A 25089-nucleotide genomic window follows, 5' to 3' on the forward strand; every position below is an offset into this window, starting at 1 on the left:
AATCGAAAACAATCAACAAAAATTAGTGAATCAGTTGCTTATTCATTTATTGCATCCTGATTATGCCTTGTGTGTTTTGTAGAATAAATATTTATAATTTTACGTAAACATTTATTTAGTGTAAATAAACAATTTTTATTGATCATTTTTTTTAAATTCTTGGTTTGATTAAACTTTATATGAATTTAAATTTAAATTATATTAACAATTTATAAAACTGTAAGCTTAAAAGTAAAATATTATAAATGATTGTTTATAAACAGTTGGTTTACTTTAAAATAAAACAAAAAATGAGTCTTAATTTTATTCAAAATTTTTACTTTAACAAATTAAAAACATATTTTTTGTTAAACAAATGTTATAAAAATAAATTAAATACAACTACACACAATGCAATTCTTTAATAGGTATATACGTAATACGTACAGCATTTATAAATGTGTTATGTTAAATGTTCAACAAGGTTTTAACATAGGAAAATGAGTCATCTTTTGCTTTGCGTATCACATCACGTCATTTCCATTCTTACTTATACTTGTTAGCTTAGGTGTTAAAAGTTAAATCAAATTTTTTATATATAGATTAATATTTAAACAATATATGTTGACAAATTTGATTAGTTAAGAGCGAAAGTATCAAAAATTGTTTTATTTTTATATAGCATTTATAGTTAGATTCTAAAAATTTATCAGTGTATTTATAACTTTAATAGAAATTATAAAGACAGTTGCTTATGTTTATAATAGAATGTAGCATATATTTAAGCTGTATTTTAAAAGATCAAATATTTGTTTATAAAAGAAATGTGTTCAACTTTTATATTGAAATTGAATAATATGTTCTATTTTTATTTATTTTCTAGCCAAAAAATGTGGCAATTTGTAATTTTGTGTTTAAGCTTTTCCTTTATTAATGCAGGTAAGAAATATTATACAAAACGTTACATTTAAAGTCTTATTTTACTAGCTAAAGATAAATTATTGTACTCATTACTAACAGTATGCCAAATATTTTCTTTTACTAAGTTATTTCTGTTTTACTTTACTAGAATGGATACAAGGACCAAACAACTACGAATATATGTTTTCGACGACTATGGCTAATTATAACACATCAAAAATGAATTGTGAAAATCAAAACTCAAGATTAGCTATTCTTAACGAACCAGAACAACTTAACTTTGTTTTATCAACACCTAACATTAGTAAGTAACTGTATTAATTTTTAATTTATTATGTTTTCTCATATTTTTAAATTATTATAATTAAATTAATAAAGCAAAAATTGACCATATTGAACTAAAAGTTTATAAGAAAATACCTGCATTTACAGAGAATGTAAATTTAAACCGGATTTACATAGAATTTTTACATTCCTTAGCAATGTCAATATTTTATTTGATTGATCTACTTCGAGTAAACCAAACAACTTGGGAATGGGGTGGAAATAATGGATTTGTTCACTTCGGAGCAGAAGGATTTACTTCAGTTACAGGAAGTGTTGGTGAACGTGATTGTGTGAGCTTCATTCAACAAAACTCCCGTTATTATTACGATATATTTTGCACTAGTAATCTTTATATTTGCCAAAGAATATCAGGTAAGTTGATATCTAATTTGTAACAATTTGGGTTGTAAAAAGATAAAAAAAATAAATTATGAAAAATGGGTATTTAAAACAAAAAAAGTTACAAGCGCTCTTCATTTTTAAGTTACAAACAAAATTAAGTTTACATATTTTTGTTTAATCGACTATTTCTACAATTTACATAAACACTTATCATCCAAAAATAACATAATTTACAGATGCTACAACAACAACAACCACAACGACAACAACAACAACAGCATCATCTACAACAACACCCACAACCTCAACAAGTACAACCGAAACAATAGAAACACAACCAAGCTCCTCAACAACCGAACAAACAACATCAACAACAACAACTACTATAACGTCAGAAGCCTCCATTCTTCCGTACATAATAGGAGGAGCAGGAGGAGGAGGGGGGTTGCTGATAATTATTCTTGTTGTAATTATTTGTTGTTGCTGTTGTAAAAAGTAAGTTTAATTTAATTAAGGAACAAAAGATAGTAAACTGTCAATATAATGTGTTCTTCATTTGGTAATTATATTTTAAACCTATCTAAGACAATGCATAAAAAATATTAATTTCTTACTCTAAGGACTAAAGATTAAGGATACTAAATGTTTACATTATGTGTTCCTTACAAAGAAAAACATAACGTAACTAACTTATATATTTTTAGTGCCAATTTTTTTAAAAACCAGGACAAATCATAAAAATATTATCTTTTTACTGTTTTTAAGTTTACGTAGTTTAAAATAATACATTCTTTATAAATCATTTAGAAAAAATAAAACTGACGAAGAAAAGCCAAAAAAATTAAATAGTGGAATTGAAATTGCGCCATCTGTCGAGGAAACAACTCTGGATAATATCGACATTAAAGTTGAAGCTTCTATATCCTCAGAACCAAGTAAGGCAAATTGCAACATTTATTTATTATCAGTCGTATAAAGCATTGTTTGTATCAGTAATCTTGTTTAAAAAACTGAAGTCAGTCTTTTTTAGCAACTGTAGAAAAGGTTTGAACAATATTTTTGATAAATAAAAATTAAATTATTTAGAACTAAACTAAAATGTATCACAATGTTATGTGTCATATCTTATTACGCTTATGTTAACTTAACTGACTAAAAAAACGCAAATCCTTTAGTTCGTCACATGACATGACATAATCTTATACTAAAACGTAAAGTATTTTACAAATAAAGTTTTGCAAAAATTTAATAGAATAAACAAGCAGATATTATAAAATTTATACAGAAAATATATAAACATAGAAAAATTTACAACCACATTTTACAATTACATTAACATATAAACAAATGTAAAAAATCTAAGCAAATATTTATGTTTAGTTCCACCTATTTTGTTAACTTAGTTCTTACATTCCAGGTATTATGGAAAAACGATTGGAAGAAGCGAATCTTTATTCGACCCCCAGAAAAGTTCGCAATTTCGAACCAAATAACTCAAGTTCGATTCCCACCGTAGAAGATCAATACGCGGTCCCCAACAAGCCAAAACCCGACGACAACGCTTTATATACAGCCATGAGCGATATTTCTTTTTCGTCCAATCGTTCTACGCAACGTAAACTGATCCGAAACTACAGCTTTTCTTCAGACGATAGTTTTGACGATGACTTCACGGGTAATGACGTCATCAATCCTCCACCGAACGACGCTGGTTATGACAAGCTTCACGGCCTAAAGAATGAACCTTTTCCGTTACAGGGCGGCGATAAATACAGCAAAGTTAACAAACAAAAAGATGACGTGATGATTGAGGAAGCCTATTCCGGAATTCTCGAAAAAGGAGGTTCCAGTTATGAGGAAGTGATGCCGTCTGTGTACGATAACGCGGAAAAGAAAACTCTGGGCGCCGGAGAATATGACGCTCTGAATCTTTCCGTAAAACCCGTCCCGTCACAGCGCAGAAAAAATTATATTACGCATGAATAAATATTAGTTTATCCTCAAGTTAGAAACGGACTATATAAAATGTTTTTTTAACTTCAATTTAAAACGGACAAATGACGATTTTATGCATGAATAAACATAATTTATTAATTTATCCTCAAACTTAAGGCGCTTTTAAAATGCAACACTAAATATTATACTCTAAAAACATAATAATGTTTAAATTAGAATATTAGTTATAATTACTTACTTCTATTAACGGTACAACTATTTTAATTTTATAATATATATTATATTTTATGTATAACATTATCTGTGTATATATATTTGTTACAGGGTATTTTTATACATTATTTTATTTATTTGTATTTAAGGTAAATAAATATTTTCTTTTAGCCTAAATACAGTCACTTTTTATTGAAAATACTTTTAATAAACCGAACCTCTCATTGTCAAAGCAGAAAGTACTTTACTTAACCTTTTTTTTGACATTTAAAATGTTTTTAGTAGTTAAGTCATTTGTAATAAAGATTTGTTCCAAAAAAAAAACGATTTTGAAATATTTTTAATGCACGAATAAATAATATATTTATTTTATTTAGGGGTTCTTTATTTAGAAGGTGAAGATTTTACAGATAAGTTTAAAACATCGTATTCTCCCGCATCTGGAATTTTATTTTCGTTATCATAAACTGTCGTCACAGCTTTGTCACAATTAGAACCCTTTGTTCTAGTAATATCTCCATAAGCTTCCTCTATTATGACGTCATCATTTAATTCTTTTACTTCAGAGTAGCCATCGTTGCCAGCAAACGAGTACGCCTCGTATACCTCGTGGTATTGTTGAGGGTCGACAGACTGTGAATGACGTCATTATTAGCGTGAATGTTTTATGGCGTCATAAATGATGCAGAAGTTTAATGACGTCTTGGATAGTGTAAATTTTTTATGACGCAATAATTAGTATGGATGTTTAATGGCGTCATAAATAATGCAAAGGTTTAATGACGTCATGGATAGTGTAACTTTTTAATTACATCATTATTAGAATGGATATTTAATGACGTAAAAAAATGACGTCACTTATTTTATTAATAAAAATAAATTTCACTTACTGCAGTGTATACTGGCTTGTCGTACAAAATATTCTCGACTGTAACTGAATATGGGTTGTCTCTGCTGGCGGGATTCGAACTCGACTGACTATGTTCATTATCTGCCTGGTTTTTTGACTTCGCGCAGAGGTTTGCCTTTTTTGACTCTTTTTCTAGAGTAATTAAAAAAAAACAAGTTTATATCAGCGAAAAAATGGAATAGTTTTGCCTCTGAATTGTTAACATATGAAAAATCATTATTAAAAACAACTTTAATTTAAGTTTAAAATGACTTAAAATAGCTAAAAAAAGCTTTAAAAAATTTAGTTTAAATAACAGTGTTAATATATCAAACTACATGTGTTTTACCTTGACCTGAAGGTTTGGTTTCTTTATTGTTGACATTATTATCTAGTTTTGTTTTTTCGAAAGATGTTTCAATTTGGGTTTCATTAGTTTCTGGTTCTTGTGATTTTATGTCTGATGTTTTATTTTTTCTAAATAGTCGAAAAATGTTTTTTTATGTTAAAGAAAAATTACAATCTAAGTTTTATGTCAACATTCCTTATGAAAGACAATTTTTTCAGTAATTTTTTACAAACATAAATCTAATTTTGAAAATAATTATTTAAAATAACTTATCAAAACCATATTTGAAATAAATTTATATAAAAACATATCAAGTAATTATTAGCATGTAAATATTTTTATTGATATTTTTAGCTCTTTGATAAAATTTAACTTACCTTCTATAATAGCAACAAAAAATAATCACAACAATAATAATTATTAACACTGCTCCTGCACCTCCTGCTCCTACTGTTATATATGGAGAAATAGAGGGTTGTGACGTCATAGTAGTTGTTCTTCTCGTTGCAATTGGTGAGACAGTATCTTAAATGGTTGTAAAGAGAAATGTTATAAAGTAACATCAATTGTGAAAAAACTAGGCACAATATAAATTTTAAGATGCAAAATATTATTTGCTTTTTACTAGATTTTTGTTTTAAATTTATCTAATTGTTTTAACCTTAAGCTTTAGCTTTAACTTACTTGGATTTCGTTGGCAAATATAGAAAAATGGATGTTCGCAAGTTACATCCCAATAATAACGCGGAAATTCTGGACGGAATCCTACACAATCTCGTTCACCGAAATTTCCTATAACTTCAGTAATTCCTTCTATTCCGGGACGAACAAATCCATTATTTCCAAACCATTCCCAAATTGTTTGATTTACTCGAAGTAGATCTACCAGATAAAATCCTAAATCTTAAAGTTTTTAAAAATTATTTTTTTCTAGAGCTTTAAAAATAATACAAATAAAGTTAATTTTTAAATTTAGTTTTACAAATAACCAAATTTTATCCTAATTTTTTTTAACCAAAATTAAAGTGAAAATAGTTTAGGTGTTTTCTTACTTATATCGTTTGAAAGAACAAAATCTAGTTGTTCTGGTTCGTTAAGGATGGCCAATCTTGAGTTTAAACTTTCACAACTTGATTTTGCTGTGCTGTAGTTAGCTCTAGTTGTTACAAACATATATTCGTAACCATTTGGTCCTTCTATCCATACTAATAATAAAACAAGTTATTTTTAGATATATGCAAGATGAAACTATAAAATATAATTTACTATCTTTAATAACAAATAGTTTTAATTTTAAAAGTTATAAAATTACCTGATTGTACTTGCCAAATTAACCCAAACAAAAATAAAAACAACATTTCTAAAATATTAAAAAAACGACTGACGAAATAAAAGTTAATTAAATTTTACAAAGTAAATAAGAAGCCAATTGCCAAAATGAAAAAGTATTAAGTAGTATTCTAACAAATACAAAACAATTGTTGTTCTACGTAGGAGAACGCTAAAATCTTATTAGTCATTTTGTTGCTTAAGATAAACAACATATTTTAACCTTATTAGTTATGTTTATATTATATTATATTTATTGTTTAAATATATCGCTTATAAAATATAGTACAAGGAAACATATATATGTTTGCGTTTCAACAGAAAAATTACTTTAACTTTATTAAAGCATCTTTGAAAAAAAGAAAACACTAAAAAATGGTAAAAAAATAAAAAATAAAAATAAAAAACTCAACCTAACAAAAACAAATAAGCTATCTATTTTACATGCTTGTTAAATGAACTTAATAAAAAAGCAATAAAAACATTGCATATTTTATTTATACAATCTGTTAAGGAAATCTTCAAGATGGAAGTTACATCATATTTAAAGAAGTTACAAGGTAATCTAAAATTATTAATTATGATTCATAGTTAATAACGTTGTGTTACGTGAAATACCCTGTATAGACTATATTTATATTCTTGTGAAACACTAGATTAGAATAATAAAAAAAGAATTTAATAATGTATAAAATAAAAAATACGTTAGTAATTTTGTTCTTGTTATATGGTAGTTGGCAGGCACAAATAGGTACCGCTACTATTGGTTATCAAAAAATAAACTTAAATGTGTAAACTTTAAATAAATTTTTTTTAACAAAAATTTATTATTGTTTATAGAAACTTTTCAAAAAAGTATAAAAGAGGGAAGTTACATCACATTTGATGACGTTACTAACCAACCCAAAAATGACGTCACTATAGAAAAAGCTTATGCTGAAATAAAAAATAATTAAAAATAATTTTTATTAATATATTAACCAAATAATTTTGAGATCAATTAAATATTAAATTAATAAATCAATTTTTTATTTGTTGTTAATAAAGGTGATAACTAAATGCAAATTTATTTTAATATTAATTACGTCATAAAAAAATTATTTTATTCAATGTCAAGTACTAAGTATAAATAATATAAACCATAATTAATTGTAATCTTTTTATCATTAAGCATATATATATATAATTTTATTTTCTATTATTTAAGTTAATAATGGTTCCAATATTAATAAAAGCACAAATAACCAAATAAATCTACTTTATCCTATTTTATATATTAAAACTATATTTCTTATTCTAAAAAGTATTTAAGATTGATCAATAAATAAATTGTTATTTTCTTGTCATAAAAAGAACAAAGAGCTAAATGAATCATTTCTGACTACCTTAAGGTGATACATTATAAATGTTTAGTCATTAAACACAAGGGTGTAATACATATTATGTTGAGTAATAACAACTATGCTTCAATGAGATACATAATAAGTTGTGCTTGGTGCATTTATATAGTTTATTTTATATATTGTCTAAGTAGTTAATAGTTATTTTTAACGGAAATAAAAGTACAATGAGCAATTTAAATATTTGCAATTCTTTAGGCGTTTATAATAAAAACAAATTATTTAGTAAAAATTTAAATTTTAGATTTCTGATTAAACTTTTTAACAAGAGTTTTAAAAAATTTAAAAAAATGTTGATATTTTTGTTTTTTTATTGTTGTGGATACATACAAGCAGGTATTAATTTAGTTTAACAAAATGTTTATGTGAAAAATATCTTGTAAAAATGCTATTTTAAAGTTTATAAGAAACAAACACATACTAATTTATGAGGTTATAAATTGTTACTTTATTTTTAGAATGGATACAGGGACCAAACAATTACGAATATATGTTTTCAACAACTAGAGCAAATTACAGCACGGCAAAGATGAATTGTGAAAATTTAAATTCAAGATTGGCCATTCTAAACGAACCAGAACAACTTGACTTTACCTTATCAACACCAAACATAAGTAAAACTTTTTTTATTTTAAACAACTTGTTACGTTTGTTGTTAAAATTTTTTTAACGACGGAAAAGGTATTAGTTTATGTTATTAAAAAGAATAGTATTACTATATATATTTTTTTCATGTAAAACAGCCAAAAAGCACCCCAAAAAAGAAGTTTATTTAAAATGAATTCTTGTGCTTTAGCAATGTCAACATTTCATTTGATCGATCTACTTCGAGTAAATCAAACAACTTGGGAATGGTTTGGAAATAATGGATTTGTTTATCTTGGAGCAGAAGGGTTTACTATAGCTTTAGGAAATTTCGGTGAACGTGATTGTGTGGGTTTTGTTCAACAAACTCCTCGTTATTATTTTGATGTGCCCTGCTCTAATGATTATGCTTATATTTGCCAACGAATTCCAAGTATAATTTTTTTATTAACAGATTTTTATTCTAGTTTTTTTTTACAATATTGTAACAAAACAGTTTAAAATATTAATTATAACATAATTATGACTTTAAATTTCATTAACATATTAAACTTGTACAACATTTTAATTTACAACAACAAAATAAACATTATATTTACTTTTGTGTTAAACAGAAACAACAACAACAAAAACAGAACCTTTTACTTCTACAACAGAAACAACAACGTCAACGTCAATTGAAACTACAGGTTTTACAGTTTATAATCGCAGCCTTCGTTTAAACTCTTTTATTACTTTTTTGATATATTTTACTTGAATTTAACTCTATTATAAATACATATTAATGTAAACAAAATTTGTTACATAAAAAACTTAATTTGTAACGAGCAACTTTTTAACAGAAACAACAGATATTACAACTAATGTTGCAACAAAAATACCTACAACAAAACAACCAGAATGTGCATGTGTGATGTCACAATCGAACATTATTTCAGTAATAATTGGAGCATTGTTTGGTGGAATTTTAGTAGGAATTATATTAAGTGTAGGAGTTTTTTTCTGTTATATTAAATGGTAGGTTGATTTATAAACCAATATATTACAAAAATAAATAAAAAATTTAAAGTTAATGTAATTAATTTAATTAATGTAAGTTTAAAATTAATTTTTTTACAGGATAAAAACTCCTGAAGTTCAAAATATAAACACCATGGCGCCTACTAGCGGAAACAAAACTTACGAAAATGTCAACACTTTACAAGAATCTCAACTTTATGAAAACCACAGTAAATCTATATTTTTGTTCATGTTTTTTATACATAAAACTTATATATTTATTTGAAAAAAATTATTTTTAATTTATAGAAACTTTTCAATAATGACGTCACCAATCAACCCAAAAATGACGTCATAACAAAAGAATAATGTCACCAATCATAACAAAAGAATGATGTCATCATCAAGAGTGATTTGTATAAACATATTAATCAAAAAGTTTAAGATTAATCAAACATTAAATTAATAAAACAATTTTTTATTGTTTTTGTTAAAAGTAAAAAACAAAATACAAACTAATTTTATTTTGTAAAAAAAAACAATTTATTTAATGTTATTTACTTACTATAATTTATAAAATTTATACCTAGTTGTTACTTTTGGTTATTAATATGCATTTTTTCTTCTTTTCTCTTTGTAAAGTTAATAATGTATACCAAGTATAAAAACACAAATTTAACTGATTAAAATATATTCTATGGTGTTTTATTTTATATATTAATAACATTTCTTAATTTAAAAGGTATTAAAGGTTTATCAATAGGTTAATTAATATTTTCTTGTCCTAAAAAGAACAAAGAGCTAAATATGAATCATTTCTGTCTACTTTAAGGTTAAAGCAAGTACAATGTTTAGTCATTTAACGCAAGTGTAAGTTATTTTGATTTAATTTTTATTGTTTTACTTTTGATTTTTAACTGTTAAAACACGAATTTAATAAATTAATATATAATTGACTGTATCATGATTTACATGTAGTCTTAACATTTTTTAATCTAAATTAAAGTTCAGGTTTAATACTTAGTTAAGGAATATATCGTTGTCAAAAAAAGTAATAAAGAGTTTAAGATGAATTATTTCTGACTACTCTAAGGTTAAAATATGTGTAATGTATATTGCATAGGGTTAGATAGAGTACTTTTAGTCATAGTATTTAATGCAAGTGTGAAACATATTTCAGTTGAGTAATAATAAATATGTTTAAGTGAGCTATATAATAGTTGTGCAAACTGTTTTTCTTCAGTGCAAGTCAATTATAGTCTAAGCAGTTAATAGTTTTTTAATCTAAATTATAATTAAAATATCTACTAAAAATACTTTTATAAGTAAAAATTTGCTTTTTAGATTTTTTAATTAAACTTTACCAAAAAGGTTTTAAGAAATTAAAAAAAATGTTGATATTTTTATTTTTGTTTTATTGTTACGGACTTATACAAGCAGGTATAAATATGGTTTAACAAAATGTTTATGTAATTTTTTTTATGATATTTGTAATTTTAAAGCCACAAACAAATTTTAATGTTATTTACAGTTTACTTTATTTTAGAATGGATAATAGGACCAAACAACTACGAATATATGTTTTCAACAACTAAAGCAAATTACAACACAGCAAAGATGAATTGTGAAAGTTTAAACTCAAGATTGGCCCATCTTAACGAAGCAGAACAACTTAACTACTTTTTAACAACACTAAACATTAGTATTTGAAAATTTGAGCAAACTATATGTTTTTTAAATAAAATTGCTTTGTTTTATTTTAATTAAAAGCCTTATGTTAACAAACTAACTTGCATTTCAAATAAAGTTTTTTTTTTTTATTTAAGCTTCAGAATTTTATCTGGTTGATTTATATCGAGTAAATAAATCAACTTGGAAATGGGCTTTAAATAACGGATTTGTTTATCAAGGAGAAGAAGGATTTACTGTTGTTGATGGACTTTTTGGTGAACGTGATTGTGTGTGTTTTTTTCAACAAACTCCTCGTTATTATTATGATGTGGAATGCGCTACACCATTTCGTTATGTTTGCCAAAGACTACCCGGTAAGTTAATATCTAATTTGCTACAATTTAAATAATAATGTAGACAAAAAATAGCATAAAATTAAAAAGTATCCTTGTATTTGCCAACAACACCATTAAAAGACATCTGTTAATACATATAGGAATTAATTTTTAATAGATTTCTTTCACTAAGAAGTTATTTGATTTAATTAAACAAAAAAATTATGTAATTTGTAAATAAACTATTAAAAATACTAACTTTGATTAACGGTATAGATATTGAGTTGTTGGCTTAAATATATAATCATTATAAAACTAGGAAGAACATCAACAACAACAACAACAACAAAAACAACAACAACTACCACTGAACCAACAACAACCACAGAACCAACAACAACAACAACAACAGAACCAACAACATTACAAACATCAACTAAAACATCAAATATTACAACCACAGGTTTCAATGCTTTATTTTGACAATTTTTGTATTAACTTTCTTATTTATTTGATTATATAAAATATAAGTAAATCTGATATTAAAAAATAGCGATATTAACAAGCAACTTTTGTTACAGGTACAACTCAGTTGACAACTAAACTTACAACAAAAACAACAACACGACAACCAAAAGGTTTATGTGTGATGTCACAATCGATTAATATTCCATCATTAATTGGGGGATTGTTGGGAGGAATTTTAATAGGAAATTTATTGAGTGTTGTACTTTATTTTTGTTATATTAAATGGTAAGCTAAATTATAACGTAATGGATTATAAACAAAAAATAAAGTGAAAATAATTAACTTACTTAAAATAAGTTTAAAACCATATTTTATTGAAGGATAAAAACCCCAGAAGTTCAAAATATAAACACTCTGGCGCCTACTCGCGGAAATAAAGCTTACGAAAATGTCAACACTTTACAAGAATCTCAACTTTACGAAAACCACAGTAAATCTATATTTTTGTTTATGTTTTCTACATAAAAACTTACATAATTTTTTTAACGAAATTATGTTTTTATATTTAGAAACTTTTCAAAACAGTATAAAGGACGGAAGTTACATCACATTTGATGACGTCATTCATCAACCCTAAAATGACGTCATAACAAGAGAAATTTATGCAGATATTAACTAATGATTTGTAAATGTTAATTAAAAAATATTGAGATTAATTAAACATTAGTTTGTTAAAACAACTTTTTTATTTGTTTTTGGTTAAAGTAAAAAACAAAATACAAACTAATTTTATTTTGTAAAAAAAAATCAATTTATTTAATGTTATTTACTTACTATGATTAATAAAATCTATAACTAGTTGTTTTCTTTTAAATATTTCACATACATACATCATAGTTTTTATATTAAGTTAATCATAGTTCTAACTATATAAACACAAGTTTAATAAATAAATATGTATTCTACTTGTATCATATTTAATATATTTATACAACATTTCTTAATTTAAAAAGTTTTTAAGTTTTAACAATAAGTTAAACTATATATAGTCATATTAGGTATATTTAGTCATGATATTTAATACAAATGTAACACATATACCTGAGTTGCGTAAGCTTAAAATATATATTTATAGTTTGTGTAAAATGCTTTGTAAGATGTATGTTAGTCGTAGTATAAGCAGTTAATAGTTTTTGTTAAAAAATAAAGAAAATAGAAAGTCAAAATATTTGCAGTGTTAAGTTATTTTACAATAAATTAAATTATTCAGTAAAACTTGGTTTTTAGATTCTTTAATTAAACTTTACCAACAAAGGTTTAAAGAAATGAAAGAAATGTTCTTATTTTTGTTTTTGTTTTATTGTTGCAGATACATACGAGCAGGTATTAATATACTTTTTAAAATACTTTATAAAATTTGTTATTTTGAACGAACAAAGTGATACTAATTACAATGTTAAAATTTGTTTACTTAATTTTTAGAATGGATACAGGGACCAAACAATTACGAATATTTGATTTCAACAACTACAGCAAATTACAACACAGCAAAATCAAGTTGTGAAAATTTAAAATCAAGATTGGCTATTTTAAACAAACCAGAACAACTTAATTTTATTCTGTTAGCACCAAATATTAGTAAGTAAAAACATGATTAAACTATATATCTTTTAAAAAAGTGTATTGTTTTTATTTAATTTATTTGAAAAGCGTTAATTCGACAAAGTAATTGTATTAAAGTTTAAGTTTTTAAATTTTTTAGCCTCAGCATTTTACATCGTCGATCTACTTCGAGTAAACCAAACAACTTGGGAATGGTTTGGAAATAATAGATTTGTTTATGCTGGTTCACCAGAACTTACTATTAGTAGCAGCTTTTTATGCTTATATTTGCCAACGACTCCCAGGTATAATATTTTTATTAATAGATTTTTATTCTAGTTTTTTTTTAAATGTTGTAGTAAAAACATTGTAACTACAGGAATATTATATATAACACAATATTTAACTTTTTGTTAAAGTGATAATTTTGTGCAACATTTTAATTTTCAACAACAAAATAAATATTATATACTTGTTTAACACAGCTGTAGAAACAACAACAACAAAAACAACTAAAAGTTTTTTTGTTTTTAAAAAAATATCGTGCTTAAATCTTTTTAAATACTTTTTGATATATTTAAAATATTGTTGAATTTAATATTACTATAAACACAAATTATTTGAAACTAAATTTGTTAAATAAAAAACTTATTATGTAACAAGCAACTTTTTAACAGGTACAACAAATATTACAACTAATGTTGCAACAGAAAGTGCATGTGTGATGTCACAGTCAAACATTATTTCAGTAATAATTGGAGCATTGTTTGGTGGAATTTTAGTAGGAATTATATTAAGTGCGGGACTATATTTATGTTATATTAAATGGTAAGCTAATTTAGGAATTATTAAATTAAAAAACTTGATAAAAATAAAAGTTAAAGTAATTAACTTAATTAAATAACGTTAACAGTGAATTGTTATTTAGGATAAAAACTCAAGTTGTTCAAAGTATAAACACCATGGCGCCTACTAGCGGAAACAAAACTTACGTTAATGTCAACACTTTACAAGAATCTCAACTTTACGAGATCCCAAGTAAATTTTATTCATTTTTTTTTGTTTAACACAAAAAAATAAAAAAAATTTTGGATAAAATTAAATATTTTTTTTGTATTTTTAAAGTTGTGCAAACTGTTCAAGAAAGTACGCAAGATGATGGCTACATCACTTTCAATGACATGAACAACTAACTAACACATGACGTCATAATTCTAAAAGTTATCTGAATTAAATAAAGTAAAAATAAATTTACAAATAGCTTTAATTAGCATTTAATTTAAATTAAAAAAGTTATTTCAAAAAAAAGGATCACAAAATATTAAAAAAAAGGTCACAAACATTATATAACTTATTAGTAACTATTACTTCTTGTTTTTTTATTTTATACATACGTTTATAATCTATATTAAAGTTTGTTCATAAATTGTTTTAAATATTTTATATATTCAACAAGTAAAAATATATTATAAATTAACACAACTTTATACAGATTAAAAAAGTATTTAAAAAAATTGCCAAAGATTAATTTTAAATTAAGTTATAGTTTTTTTGTTAAATTTTATCTTTTCTTTGTCAATAAAAAAGTTTCAATTTATTTTTTGTACTTAATGACATAATTTATATTTAATAAATCTTATATATATTGTAATCTAGTTAAAGGAAATCTGTAAAAAACACCAAGTTGACGCCTTGTTTTAGACAACGTAGTCTTACTTATATATTTATTTAGATCATGTTTTTGTATATATGTTGTTAGAACACTTGCAATTTATGAAAAAGTGTAGTTTATTGTACATTCTACGTAATAATTTTTACAGGAAGTATATCGCTTTTGTCATAGTAGTCCATTGTTACCTTATAATAGTTTTAAAGCTTAGCCGTGTAAATCATTTTCTATATGGGTATTACAAAGTCTTAATACAAATTTAAAAAAAAGTTTAAAATTGAAGTGCATACTTGCTATGCTTAAGTATAGAGTTAATATCCATATAAAGCATAAGGTTAAACAAATTTTTATCTTTAGTTTGTACAATAAATTAGATTATAAGAATAAAATTAAAATTAGACGTATAAGATTGTAAAAATGTTGTTAGTGATATTATTTTTGTTTTATTATTGCGGGTGCATGCAAGCAGGTAATATTAAAGTTTAATAAAATATATATTTATATATAAATTTAATCTATTATATTAATATTAAAATGTTTTTTTTTATTGCAAAATTATTGACATTTTTTTTATATAGAATGGATAGAAGGCCCAAACAATTACGAATATATGCTAATAACAGATAAAGCAAACTATAACGCAGCAAAGATAAATTGTGAAAGTTTAAACTCAAGATTGGCCATTCTTAACGAACCAGAGCAACTTAACTTTGCTTTATCAATACCAGAAAGTATTTATAAATATAATTATTAATTATTTTTTCAAATTTATATTTAAAAGCCGTATACAACTTTTTTTTATAACAAAATTTTAATTTTGATTTTTTAGGGATAGATTAATAACCTTTTTCAATTTTTAGCTACAGCTATTTATTTGATCGATTTACGTCGAGTAAATCTAACAACCTGGAAATGGGGTGGAAATAATGGATTTGTTTATCCTGGAACATCAGGTCTTACTATCGTTAACGGAAATTTTGGTGAACGTTATTGCATAGGCCTCGTTGCAGAATATCCACGTTATTATTATGATATACGATGTCCTTCTCGTTTTCTTTATATTTGCCAACGAACTTCAAGTATATTATTCAATATAACGCACCTTTAAATATTTTAAAACTTTTTTTAAACCTTAACTTGTTGATTAATATTAAAAATAATGAATAAAAAATTAGATACATTTTAAATTTTGTAATTAAATTTGTACAACATTTCCATTTATAACAAGAAATAATTTTTTTTTTTAATTTTTACAGATATAGCAAAAACAGCAGATTCACAAACAACAACATTAAAAACAGAAGCTACTACAAGGTCAGCAAAAAAATCTACAACAAAATTAGCAACACAAGCTACAACAAAATTAGCAACAAAGCCTACAACAAAATTAGCAACTAAGGCTACAACAAAATTAGCAACACAAGCTACAACAGCAAACATTGCAACTACAGGTTTCAATGTTAATATAAGCATTTTTTGTAAACATTTTAAATATATTAAACTCAAAACTTTAACACCTAATAAAAACAAAATTTAAGTTAAAAACTTTATTGGTAACAGACAACTTTGTAACAGATATAAGATCTTACATATTTTACAAACAAAATTTCCAATTATAAAAATTTTGAGGATTAAAAATAATTGTGTTAATTTAAGATTGGTTGCAAGAACTAAACAATTACGATTTTTTTTTTAAAACTGCAGCTAACTACAACACAGTAAAATCAAAAACAACTTTAAAAACAACAACAAAAACTACAACAATAAAAAATCTATAACAAAGACTACAACATTAAAACTACAGCGTCAAGAAACTAAAACATCAACAACAACAATAACATAAACTAAAATAACAACATTAACAAAAACACTTGCAACTAAACAATAACAAAAAAAAATAACAACAACAACAACCAAAAAAGTAACAACAAAAACAAAACAAATAACATTAACAATAACAACAACAACATAAACAAAGTCAACAACAATTGCATAAGCAACTTCGATATAAACCTATATTTAAATTAAAACTTAATATGATTAATCAGACTTAAAAAAAATTGTGGTTGAAAAATTTGATGCAAAGTCATTATGTAACAGATACACTTAAATTCACAACTACAATACCAACAACAAAGCAAAACAAAACGACGTATGTGACCACACAATTAGTCCATTTATCATCATTAATTGGAGGATTGTCGGGTGGAATTCTAATTGGAATTATATTGATTGTAGGATTTTATTTCTGTTACATTAAAGGGTAAGCCGATTTAAAAATGGTTCATAAAGATTTAAAAATGCCCAAATTGATTTAAAAAAAAACGTTAATTTACAGCAGGACAAAAACAACAACAAGTCAAAATATAAGCACAATAGCACCACCTAGCGAAGAACATATATACGAGGATCCCAACTATATACAAGCATCTCATCTTTACGAAATCCCAAGTAAATTTTTTTTAATAACTAACAAAAAAAAAATTCGTAATAAATGTTATATTCACAGTAGCACCAGCTAGCGACAACCATACATGTGAGAATTCCAATTATTTGCAAGAATTTCAACATTACGAAATCCCAAGTAAATTTTTTTAATTACTAACAAAAAAAAATTCGTAATAAATGTTATATCCACAGTAGCACCAGCTAGCGACAACCATACTTGTGAGAATTCCAATTATTTACAAGCATCTCGACATTACGAAATCCCAAGTAAATTTTTTTAATTACTAACAAAAAAAAATTCGTAATAAATGTTATATCCACAGTAGCACCAGCTAGCGACAACCATACTTGTGAGAATTCCAATTATTTACAAGCATCTCGACATTACGAAATCCCAAGTAAATTTTTTTATCACTTGCGAAAAAATTCGTACTAAATATTTTTTTGAATAACATTAAATATTTGTTATACTTTTAAAGTTGTACAACCTGTTCAAGCAAGAATAAAAGATGGATGCTATATCACTTTTGATGACGTCAACAACTAACTTACACATGACGTCATAATTCAAACAACATTATCGAAATTAAATTACCAGCTTGAATTAACATTTAATTTAAATTAAAAAAAAATATTTTAAAAAACAAATTATTTTGTAACATATAAAAATTAAAAACTATAACAATTTAAAACTTGTACGTTATGATAGCTTCTTAATATTTTATTCTATCATTTATGTTAAAATATGTACATAATATGTTTTAAATATAACAAACCTATAATCATTAAAAATATATTATTACATGTCATAAAAAACGAAACTTGAAAATTTCTAAGTTAGGTTGTAATTTTCCGAACGTGAAAGGAGTTAATCATGATGATTCATTCTCATTACGTTTTGTTACGTGTTATAGGTTGAGAGTCATATTCAATGCATTCAGTCTGCTGCTTAATACATCAGTAATACCTTACTAAAGTTATAGTTAAGTTTTTAAATGAACAGTTATATTGGAAATAGTTTGAATTACTGAAAAATATGAGAATTTTGTGTTTACTTTTTATAGTCACATCTGTTAATGCACAAGGTAATAGAGTGTTTTATATCTGTTATTGATATTTATTTTTAAACTTAATTAAATGTTTGTTTGATTAGAAGCTATTAAACTCAAGCTTGAGCTATTTAAACCTAAAATGTTTAATAAATGTTACTTAAAATTTTATTTTGTAAATGTTACTTAAAAACTAATGTTTAAACTTATTCTATTTTTGAAAAAACATTCAAACTAATAAAAATTAAAATTTTTAGCGTTATTTAAAATTTAAAGTTTAAAAATTTAAAGATTGGCTAAATAAAATTTTAAAATCCATGTTCTAATAAAAGTTATAAAATTTATATTTTTTAGTTTGGCAAGATGGGCCAAATGGAGTCAAATATTTTAGAGGAATCGCAAGATTAAATTTTTCTGAAGCTCAAACAGCTTGTACTGATATGAACTCAAGTTTAGCTATTTTGTCAGATCCAATACAATTCAACTTTGTTTTAAATACTCTTTTAACAGGCAAGTTTAAAAACCTAATATTACCATGATGTATAGTTTACTTGTTTGTTTTATTATTTGACATTTATGTATAAATATCGTTAACTAAATCGTTAAATATTTGTAATTAATAATCTTTTTTAAACCGACGGCTTGATGTGGTGATCAGAACACTCAGCTTTACTATATGAGGTTCCGGGTCCGATTACCACTGTTTTTTAGCTGTAACGGCTTTAAGTAAGTCGTTTTAAACGGTATAAATGCGTACTAAGCCAAAACTTAATCAGCAGACTAATTTTCAGGCAAATATATTCTATAATATCATTAACTGCCAAAGTCAATTCGAGACTGGGTTAGGGAAACTTATGTTACTCTATGATAAGACGAGAAAGCCAAACTTTCCACATATAGGGTAACTTTTTGTCTATATTATAAACTAAACTTTTTAATATTTGAAAAATGTTATGCTTAGTTCAACCTTTTTTTTAAACACGTCATTACATTATTTATAGTGCCAGAGTTTTACTACGTTAATCTAACTCAAGTAAATGATACAACTTACGAATGGGGAAATAACAATGGATTTTTGCATGTTGGATCTTTAAATTTTTCAACCAAAATTCAGGTTGGATCAGACAATGGCCCGCAGGATTGTGTTGTGGTAAATACACTAACTGAACAAACGTATTTTGCATATTCATGCAATTTAGAAGCAGCTTATATATGCCAGCGAAACTTTCCAGGTAGTTTAATCATTTAGATTGACCTAACCATATCATGTTTTAATTTTAATCTGAAAAACAAATATTATTACTGGACAGTTTGTAGACCTGTTAATTGTTTTAAACCTTACTTCAGGAAAATCTTGCACATCTTGTAAAAAAAATTTAAAGGCTTTTGTTTTGTTTATTATAATAATGTTGTAACAAAATTCTATTGCTACAGAACCAACAACAGAACCACCAACAACAAAAACAGCAACTACGACCATTTCAACAATCGCAATTGATATAACTAGAGGTTTTAATGTTTTATACAAACTTTTTTATTAAAAATCAAATTTGCAAAAACATTATTTTAACAGTCACAACTGAATCTACAAATACAACAGCTACAACAAAACAGACAACAAATGCTTTTGTGGTGTCACAATCAATCAACATTTCATCAATAATTGGAGCATTGTTTGGAGGAATTTTAATAGGAATAGTATTAAGTGTGGGAGTTTATTTTTGTTATATTAAATGGTAAGCTAAGATGTAAGTTGTACGTTTAAATAAATACAAAAATAGTTAGTTTAATAAAGTTGATAATTAAATTAAATAAGTTTTAATCTTGGTATTATTGTAGGATAAAAACTCCAGAAGTTCAACATGTAAACACTATGGCGCCTTCTAGCGGAAACAAACCTTACGAAAATGTCAACACTTTACAAGAATCTCAACTTTACGAGATCCCAAGTAAATTTTATTCGTTTTTTTTTTTATTCGCATACAAAAAATTTAAAGATTTTTTTAAATAAAATTAAATATTTTTTGTATTTTTAAAGTTGTGCAAACTGTTCAAGAAAGTACGCAGGATGGTGGCTACATCACTTTTAATGACGTGAACAACTAACTAACACATGACGTCATAATTTAAAATGTTATCTGAACTGAATTGAGTAAAAATAAATTCACAAATAGCCTTAATTGACATTTAATTTAAATTAAAAAAATATATTTCGAAAAAAAAAGATGACAAAAATTTGAAAAAAAGGTCACTAACAATACAACAATACATAACTTAGAACCAACTATTACTTCTTGTTAACTTTACGAAATTCCAAGTAAAATTTAATCACTTGTTTTAAACCAACAAAAATTTCTAGTAAATATTTTTTAAAATAATTAAATGTTTTTTTTTAAAAAGAATGAAAGATGAAGGCTACGTTACTATTATGACGTAAACAACTAATCTAAACATGACGTCATAATTTAGAAAACATTAATTAAAATTAAATGAAGTAAAACGAAATTTACTAACAGCTTAAATTTACATTTAATTTAAATTAAAAAAACAACTTCATTATATTTTAACATTTAAAATCAAAAACTATAACAATATAAAACTTATAAGTTAGTATTACTTTTTGATCTTTTATTCTATCATCTATGTTAAAATATGTACATAATATGTTTTAAATATAACAAACATATACCAAATAAAAACATATTATTACAAATATTGTTATAAAAAACACAACTTTATTTATACTAACACTAAATTATATTCAAAAAGTTTGCATATTATCAATTCTGAGTTAAGTTTAATTTCCTTGTTTAAAGGAAGCCTCGAAAAACGTGAAAAGAGTTGATTATGATTCATTCTTATTACGTTTCGTTACGTGTTAAGCGTATATAGGGTCATATCTAATACATTCAGTCTGTTGTTTAATATATCAGTAATACCTTACTAGAGTTATAATATAGTTAAGTTTTTAAATGAACAGATATATTAGAAATAGGTTAAGTACTGAAAATTATGAGAATTTTGTGTTTTCTTTTTATTGTAATATCTGTTAATGCACAAGGTAATATAGTGTTATATCTTTTGTTAGTTTTTATTAATGAACGTATGTAAATGTTTGATAGAAAAGATTTAACTTAAGCTTAAGCTATTTAAACTTAAAATATTTAGTAAATGCTAATTAAAATTTATAATGTTTAAACTTAATCTATTTTTAAAAAAGCATTCAAATTAGTAAAAATTAAAATTTTGAGTGTTATTAAAAACTTAAAGATTGGCTGAATTAAATATTAAAATTCATGTTCTAATAAAAGTTATGAAATTTATATTTTTTAGTTTGGCAAGATGGGCCAAATGGAGTCGAATATTTTAGAGGAACTGCAAGATTTAATTTTTCCGAAGCACAAATAGCTTGTACTGATATAAACTCAAGTTTAGTTATTTTGTCCGATCCAACACAGTTCAATTTTGTTTTAGATACTCTTTTAACAGGTAAGATTCACACGTCTATATAACATAATGTATAGTCCACTAATTTATTTTATAATTTAATTTTTTTGCTTAAATATTATAAACTAAATTTTTTAACCTTCGCAAAATTTTACACTTAGTTCAACCTTTTTTAAAAACACGTCATTACATTATTTATAGTGCACGAGTTTTACTACGTTGATCTTACTCAAATAAATAATACAACTTACGAATGGGGAAATAACAATGGATTTTTGCACGTTGGATCTTTAAATTTTTCAACCAAAATTCAGGTTGGCTCAGACAATGGCCCACAGGATTGTGTTGTGGTAAATCCAGTAGCTGATAAACAAGAATATTTTGCATTTTCTTGCAATTTAGAAGCAGCCTACATATGCCAGCGCAACCTTCCAGGTAGTTAAATAACAAATTTCTAATAACACAATTGTTCGTTTAAATTCTCATATTTTAAACAACGTTGTTAAAAAAAAACTTTTTCGACCTAACAGCAATTGATCATATGCTACCTTGATACAGTCTTGACGGCATGGCATTGACAGTTTTATATTTACGCTATCTTATGGCATTGCTTCAGTGTTCATTACATAAACAAATTAGAAAAAAAACGCATTATCAACTTTATGATTTAAAACACGCAATAATGTATAACTTATAAATACTGTTTTGTCACAGTTACCTAAAGATTTAAACCACACAACCAGCTACAATTAAGCATAGTTTTCTTTTTTCCAATTAAAACATAGTTCACAAATATTTAAAGTTTGCTAAAAAAATATAAAACTATAGTCGATAGCGTTACAGTCTTTATTTAATTATTGTAATATGGTCGCAACTTTCAACTAATGTATTCCCAGGATAATTTACCTGCACAGCTAGTAGTTACTAGTTTTATTTATTTATTTTGTAAGCTTGGACATAAGTTTAAATCAACCACTAATCTTCGCTTAAACTTTTGTTTAGATCCTTTAGCAACTACATCAACACCTGTTTTAACAACTACGTCACCTGCTTCCACGACAGCGTCATTATCAACTACGTCATCGACTACATTACTTTCTACTTCTCCAAACACCAGCACTGATACTTCTACCACAAATCGCGAATCTTCGTCAGCATCTTTTGTGACGTCACAAAACTTTCCATTGTATATTGGAGCTGGAGTTGGCGGATTGATATTTTTGATATTTCTCATCGCACTCGTCGTCTTTTGCATTAAAAGGTAATTGTGACGTCATCAATACAAACGTCATTAACAGCAGAGTTTAACTTTCGGCTTTGTTTGATTTAGAAAAAACAAGAAACCTCCAGAACAAAATATTCAAATTGGCACTTTGAATACTCAGTCAGAAGTAATGAGATCCATTCCAGGTATTTAACTACTTTTATTAAAAACTTTAACTTTAAACTATTTAAATTGACTTTTAACATACTTTTTTACTTTTTTAAGTTAAACTTCATTTACTATACTTTAAACCAATTTTCAGCAATATTTAAACCATTTTTTTAACTACAACCGCTAAATTCTAGTATATTATCACCAATTCATTTTTCAACCAAAAACCATATTATTAAAACAACCACTTTTTAGCGATCAGTGTAGTATTAAAGATTTTTTTTAACAACCATTTTCAACAATATTTTTAAACTGATTATTTACCATTATACCCATTATTTAAGATCTAACAGCCAATGTAATATTACAATTAAAGTTTTAAACAACCATTTTAAACCATTTTTTAAAACCAATTTTTACCATTACAACCATATGTTTAGATCTAACCCAAACAGGTGAAGATAATGAAGCCTATGCGAATATAAACGAAGGCAACGTTTACACAACGACCCCCGAATCTTCAACATCAACATTCACCCCGAAATTGACCCCGAAAATAGCAACACCAAGCGACCAAGATGTCTACAGTTTACCTGATAAAAAAAAGAGCCCAGTTCCTTTGGCTCGATCAGTCCGAAAACCAAAGACTTCCACGTTTTCTTCCGATAGCAGTTTCGATGAAGATTATGAGGCGCTTAGAGATGATAACGTCATAAACGATTACGGCGTGTTAAAAAAGGATTCCAGTGACGTCACAATGACCTATGATTCCTTGGGAGGCGAAACATCGACATACGATTCTCTACATAACAAATAAAAAATAATTTTACTTAAATTTTATATTTTTAGCTCTATTTTAGTTTGTAAATATTGTCGAATTAAACACGTATTTTTAACTGAGCGTTTATACTTTTAAAAATGGCATGCAGAAATTAACTTAAAAAATTGTTGTGGCCAGTAACACATTTTAACAAAAAACACAATATCTTGTATATTAAATTTAAATCATTTTTATTAATTTTTTTTTGTAATTTTATATTTTGCGTTCAATATTTTAATAAAACAACTAAAAAAAACACAGAAAAGTTATTACTCATAGGTTAGTGTAAGGTGTTACTTTTTTAATTAAGAATTTAAATTAAACTAAATTAGTAATCACATGACGTTTAAGCTATGCTATTTGGAGTTCATTTAGGGTAATACGACATATGTGTTATTTAATCATCAAGTTATATCATTAAGTTGTTTTCCTAAAAAAGGAAATACTCATTCTAATACTTCATGAATCACTTGTATTTTAAACAGTGTCCAAACTGTAATTGTTTACTAATTTAAATATATCTTATTAATAGATTGTATCAATGTAATTTAAAGTTAATCAAGAATTAAAATACAATTGAATTCAGATAGAACAGCATAGATTTACCTTTTAACTACAACAATTTTATATTATTTGTATTAAAAAAGTTAGGTTGTTTGTAAATGTATTAAACTTAATGTAAATTGTTTAAATATGGAATTTAAAATTTTAGTAATTTTATTGTTTACTGTCTTTGCAAAGGCAGGTAAGAATATTTTTTTTTATATTTTATAAAAAAAATAAACTGTTTAAAATAAAACATCAAAATAAAATTATTAAGCATCTTATTAGAATAAATGAACAAAAATATTAAATTTTCTTTTAAAACTTTGCCAACACTATTTAGTTAAAATAATAATAAAATTTAATAAAATGT

At 25.2% G+C, this 25089-nt stretch overlaps 4 protein-coding genes and 1 long non-coding RNA gene across 7 annotated transcripts; all 5 read left to right on the forward strand.

Annotated features, from left to right (window-relative positions):
- The first annotated feature begins 869 nt into the window (after positions 1-869).
- LOC145763445 (uncharacterized) lies at positions 870-3760 on the forward strand. Its single transcript, XM_082574888.1, has 6 exons — positions 870-918; positions 1049-1204; positions 1333-1599; positions 1806-2064; positions 2377-2504; positions 2987-3760. Exons 1-6 carry the CDS (start codon positions 870-872, stop codon positions 3553-3555), a joined length of 1428 nt encoding a protein of 475 aa, XP_082431014.1. The 3' UTR covers positions 3556-3760.
- Positions 3761-9185: 5425 nt separating this feature from the next.
- Positions 9186-9720, forward strand: LOC145763934 (uncharacterized). The gene is made up of 3 exons (XR_014288469.1): positions 9186-9307; positions 9410-9519; positions 9599-9720. It is a non-coding gene; the product is annotated as an uncharacterized LOC145763934 (long non-coding RNA).
- Positions 9721-15390: 5670 nt separating this feature from the next.
- On the forward strand, positions 15391-18223 carry LOC145763466 (uncharacterized). Of its 2 annotated transcripts, XM_082574916.1 has the most exons (10): positions 15391-15503; positions 15613-15765; positions 15895-16113; positions 16291-16485; positions 17135-17297; positions 17373-17485; positions 17544-17618; positions 17675-17749; positions 17806-17880; positions 17962-18223. In XM_082574916.1, the coding sequence occupies exons 1-10, from the start codon at positions 15452-15454 to the stop codon at positions 18027-18029; spliced, it is 1188 nt and encodes a 395-aa protein (XP_082431042.1). In that variant the 5' UTR covers positions 15391-15451; the 3' UTR covers positions 18030-18223. The 2 variants fall into 2 exon arrangements, with proteins under 2 accessions (XP_082431042.1, XP_082431043.1); XM_082574917.1 differs by lacking the exon at positions 17675-17749.
- A 206-nt stretch (positions 18224-18429) lies between these two features.
- Positions 18430-20868, forward strand: LOC145763536 (uncharacterized). 2 transcript variants are annotated; one of them, XM_082575005.1, is made up of 7 exons: positions 18430-18567; positions 18886-19041; positions 19533-19763; positions 19966-20040; positions 20105-20267; positions 20371-20480; positions 20570-20868. In XM_082575005.1, exons 1-7 carry the CDS (start codon positions 18519-18521, stop codon positions 20635-20637), a joined length of 852 nt encoding a protein of 283 aa, XP_082431131.1. In that variant the 5' UTR covers positions 18430-18518; the 3' UTR covers positions 20638-20868. The 2 variants fall into 2 exon arrangements, with proteins under 2 accessions (XP_082431131.1, XP_082431132.1); XM_082575006.1 differs by having other exon boundaries at positions 20132-20267.
- Positions 20869-21456: 588 nt separating this feature from the next.
- LOC145763537 (uncharacterized) lies at positions 21457-24326 on the forward strand. The gene is made up of 6 exons (XM_082575007.1): positions 21457-21592; positions 21865-22020; positions 22180-22413; positions 22981-23239; positions 23309-23388; positions 23794-24326. Exons 1-6 carry the CDS (start codon positions 21544-21546, stop codon positions 24168-24170), a joined length of 1155 nt encoding a protein of 384 aa, XP_082431133.1. The 5' UTR covers positions 21457-21543; the 3' UTR covers positions 24171-24326.
- Positions 24327-25089: the final 763 nt, after the last annotated feature.

Source organism: Corella eumyota, chromosome 1 (genome assembly GCF_963082875.1).
Source record: "Corella eumyota chromosome 1, kaCorEumy4.1, whole genome shotgun sequence".
In the NCBI taxonomy this organism is placed as follows: domain Eukaryota; kingdom Metazoa; phylum Chordata; class Ascidiacea; order Phlebobranchia; family Corellidae; genus Corella; species Corella eumyota.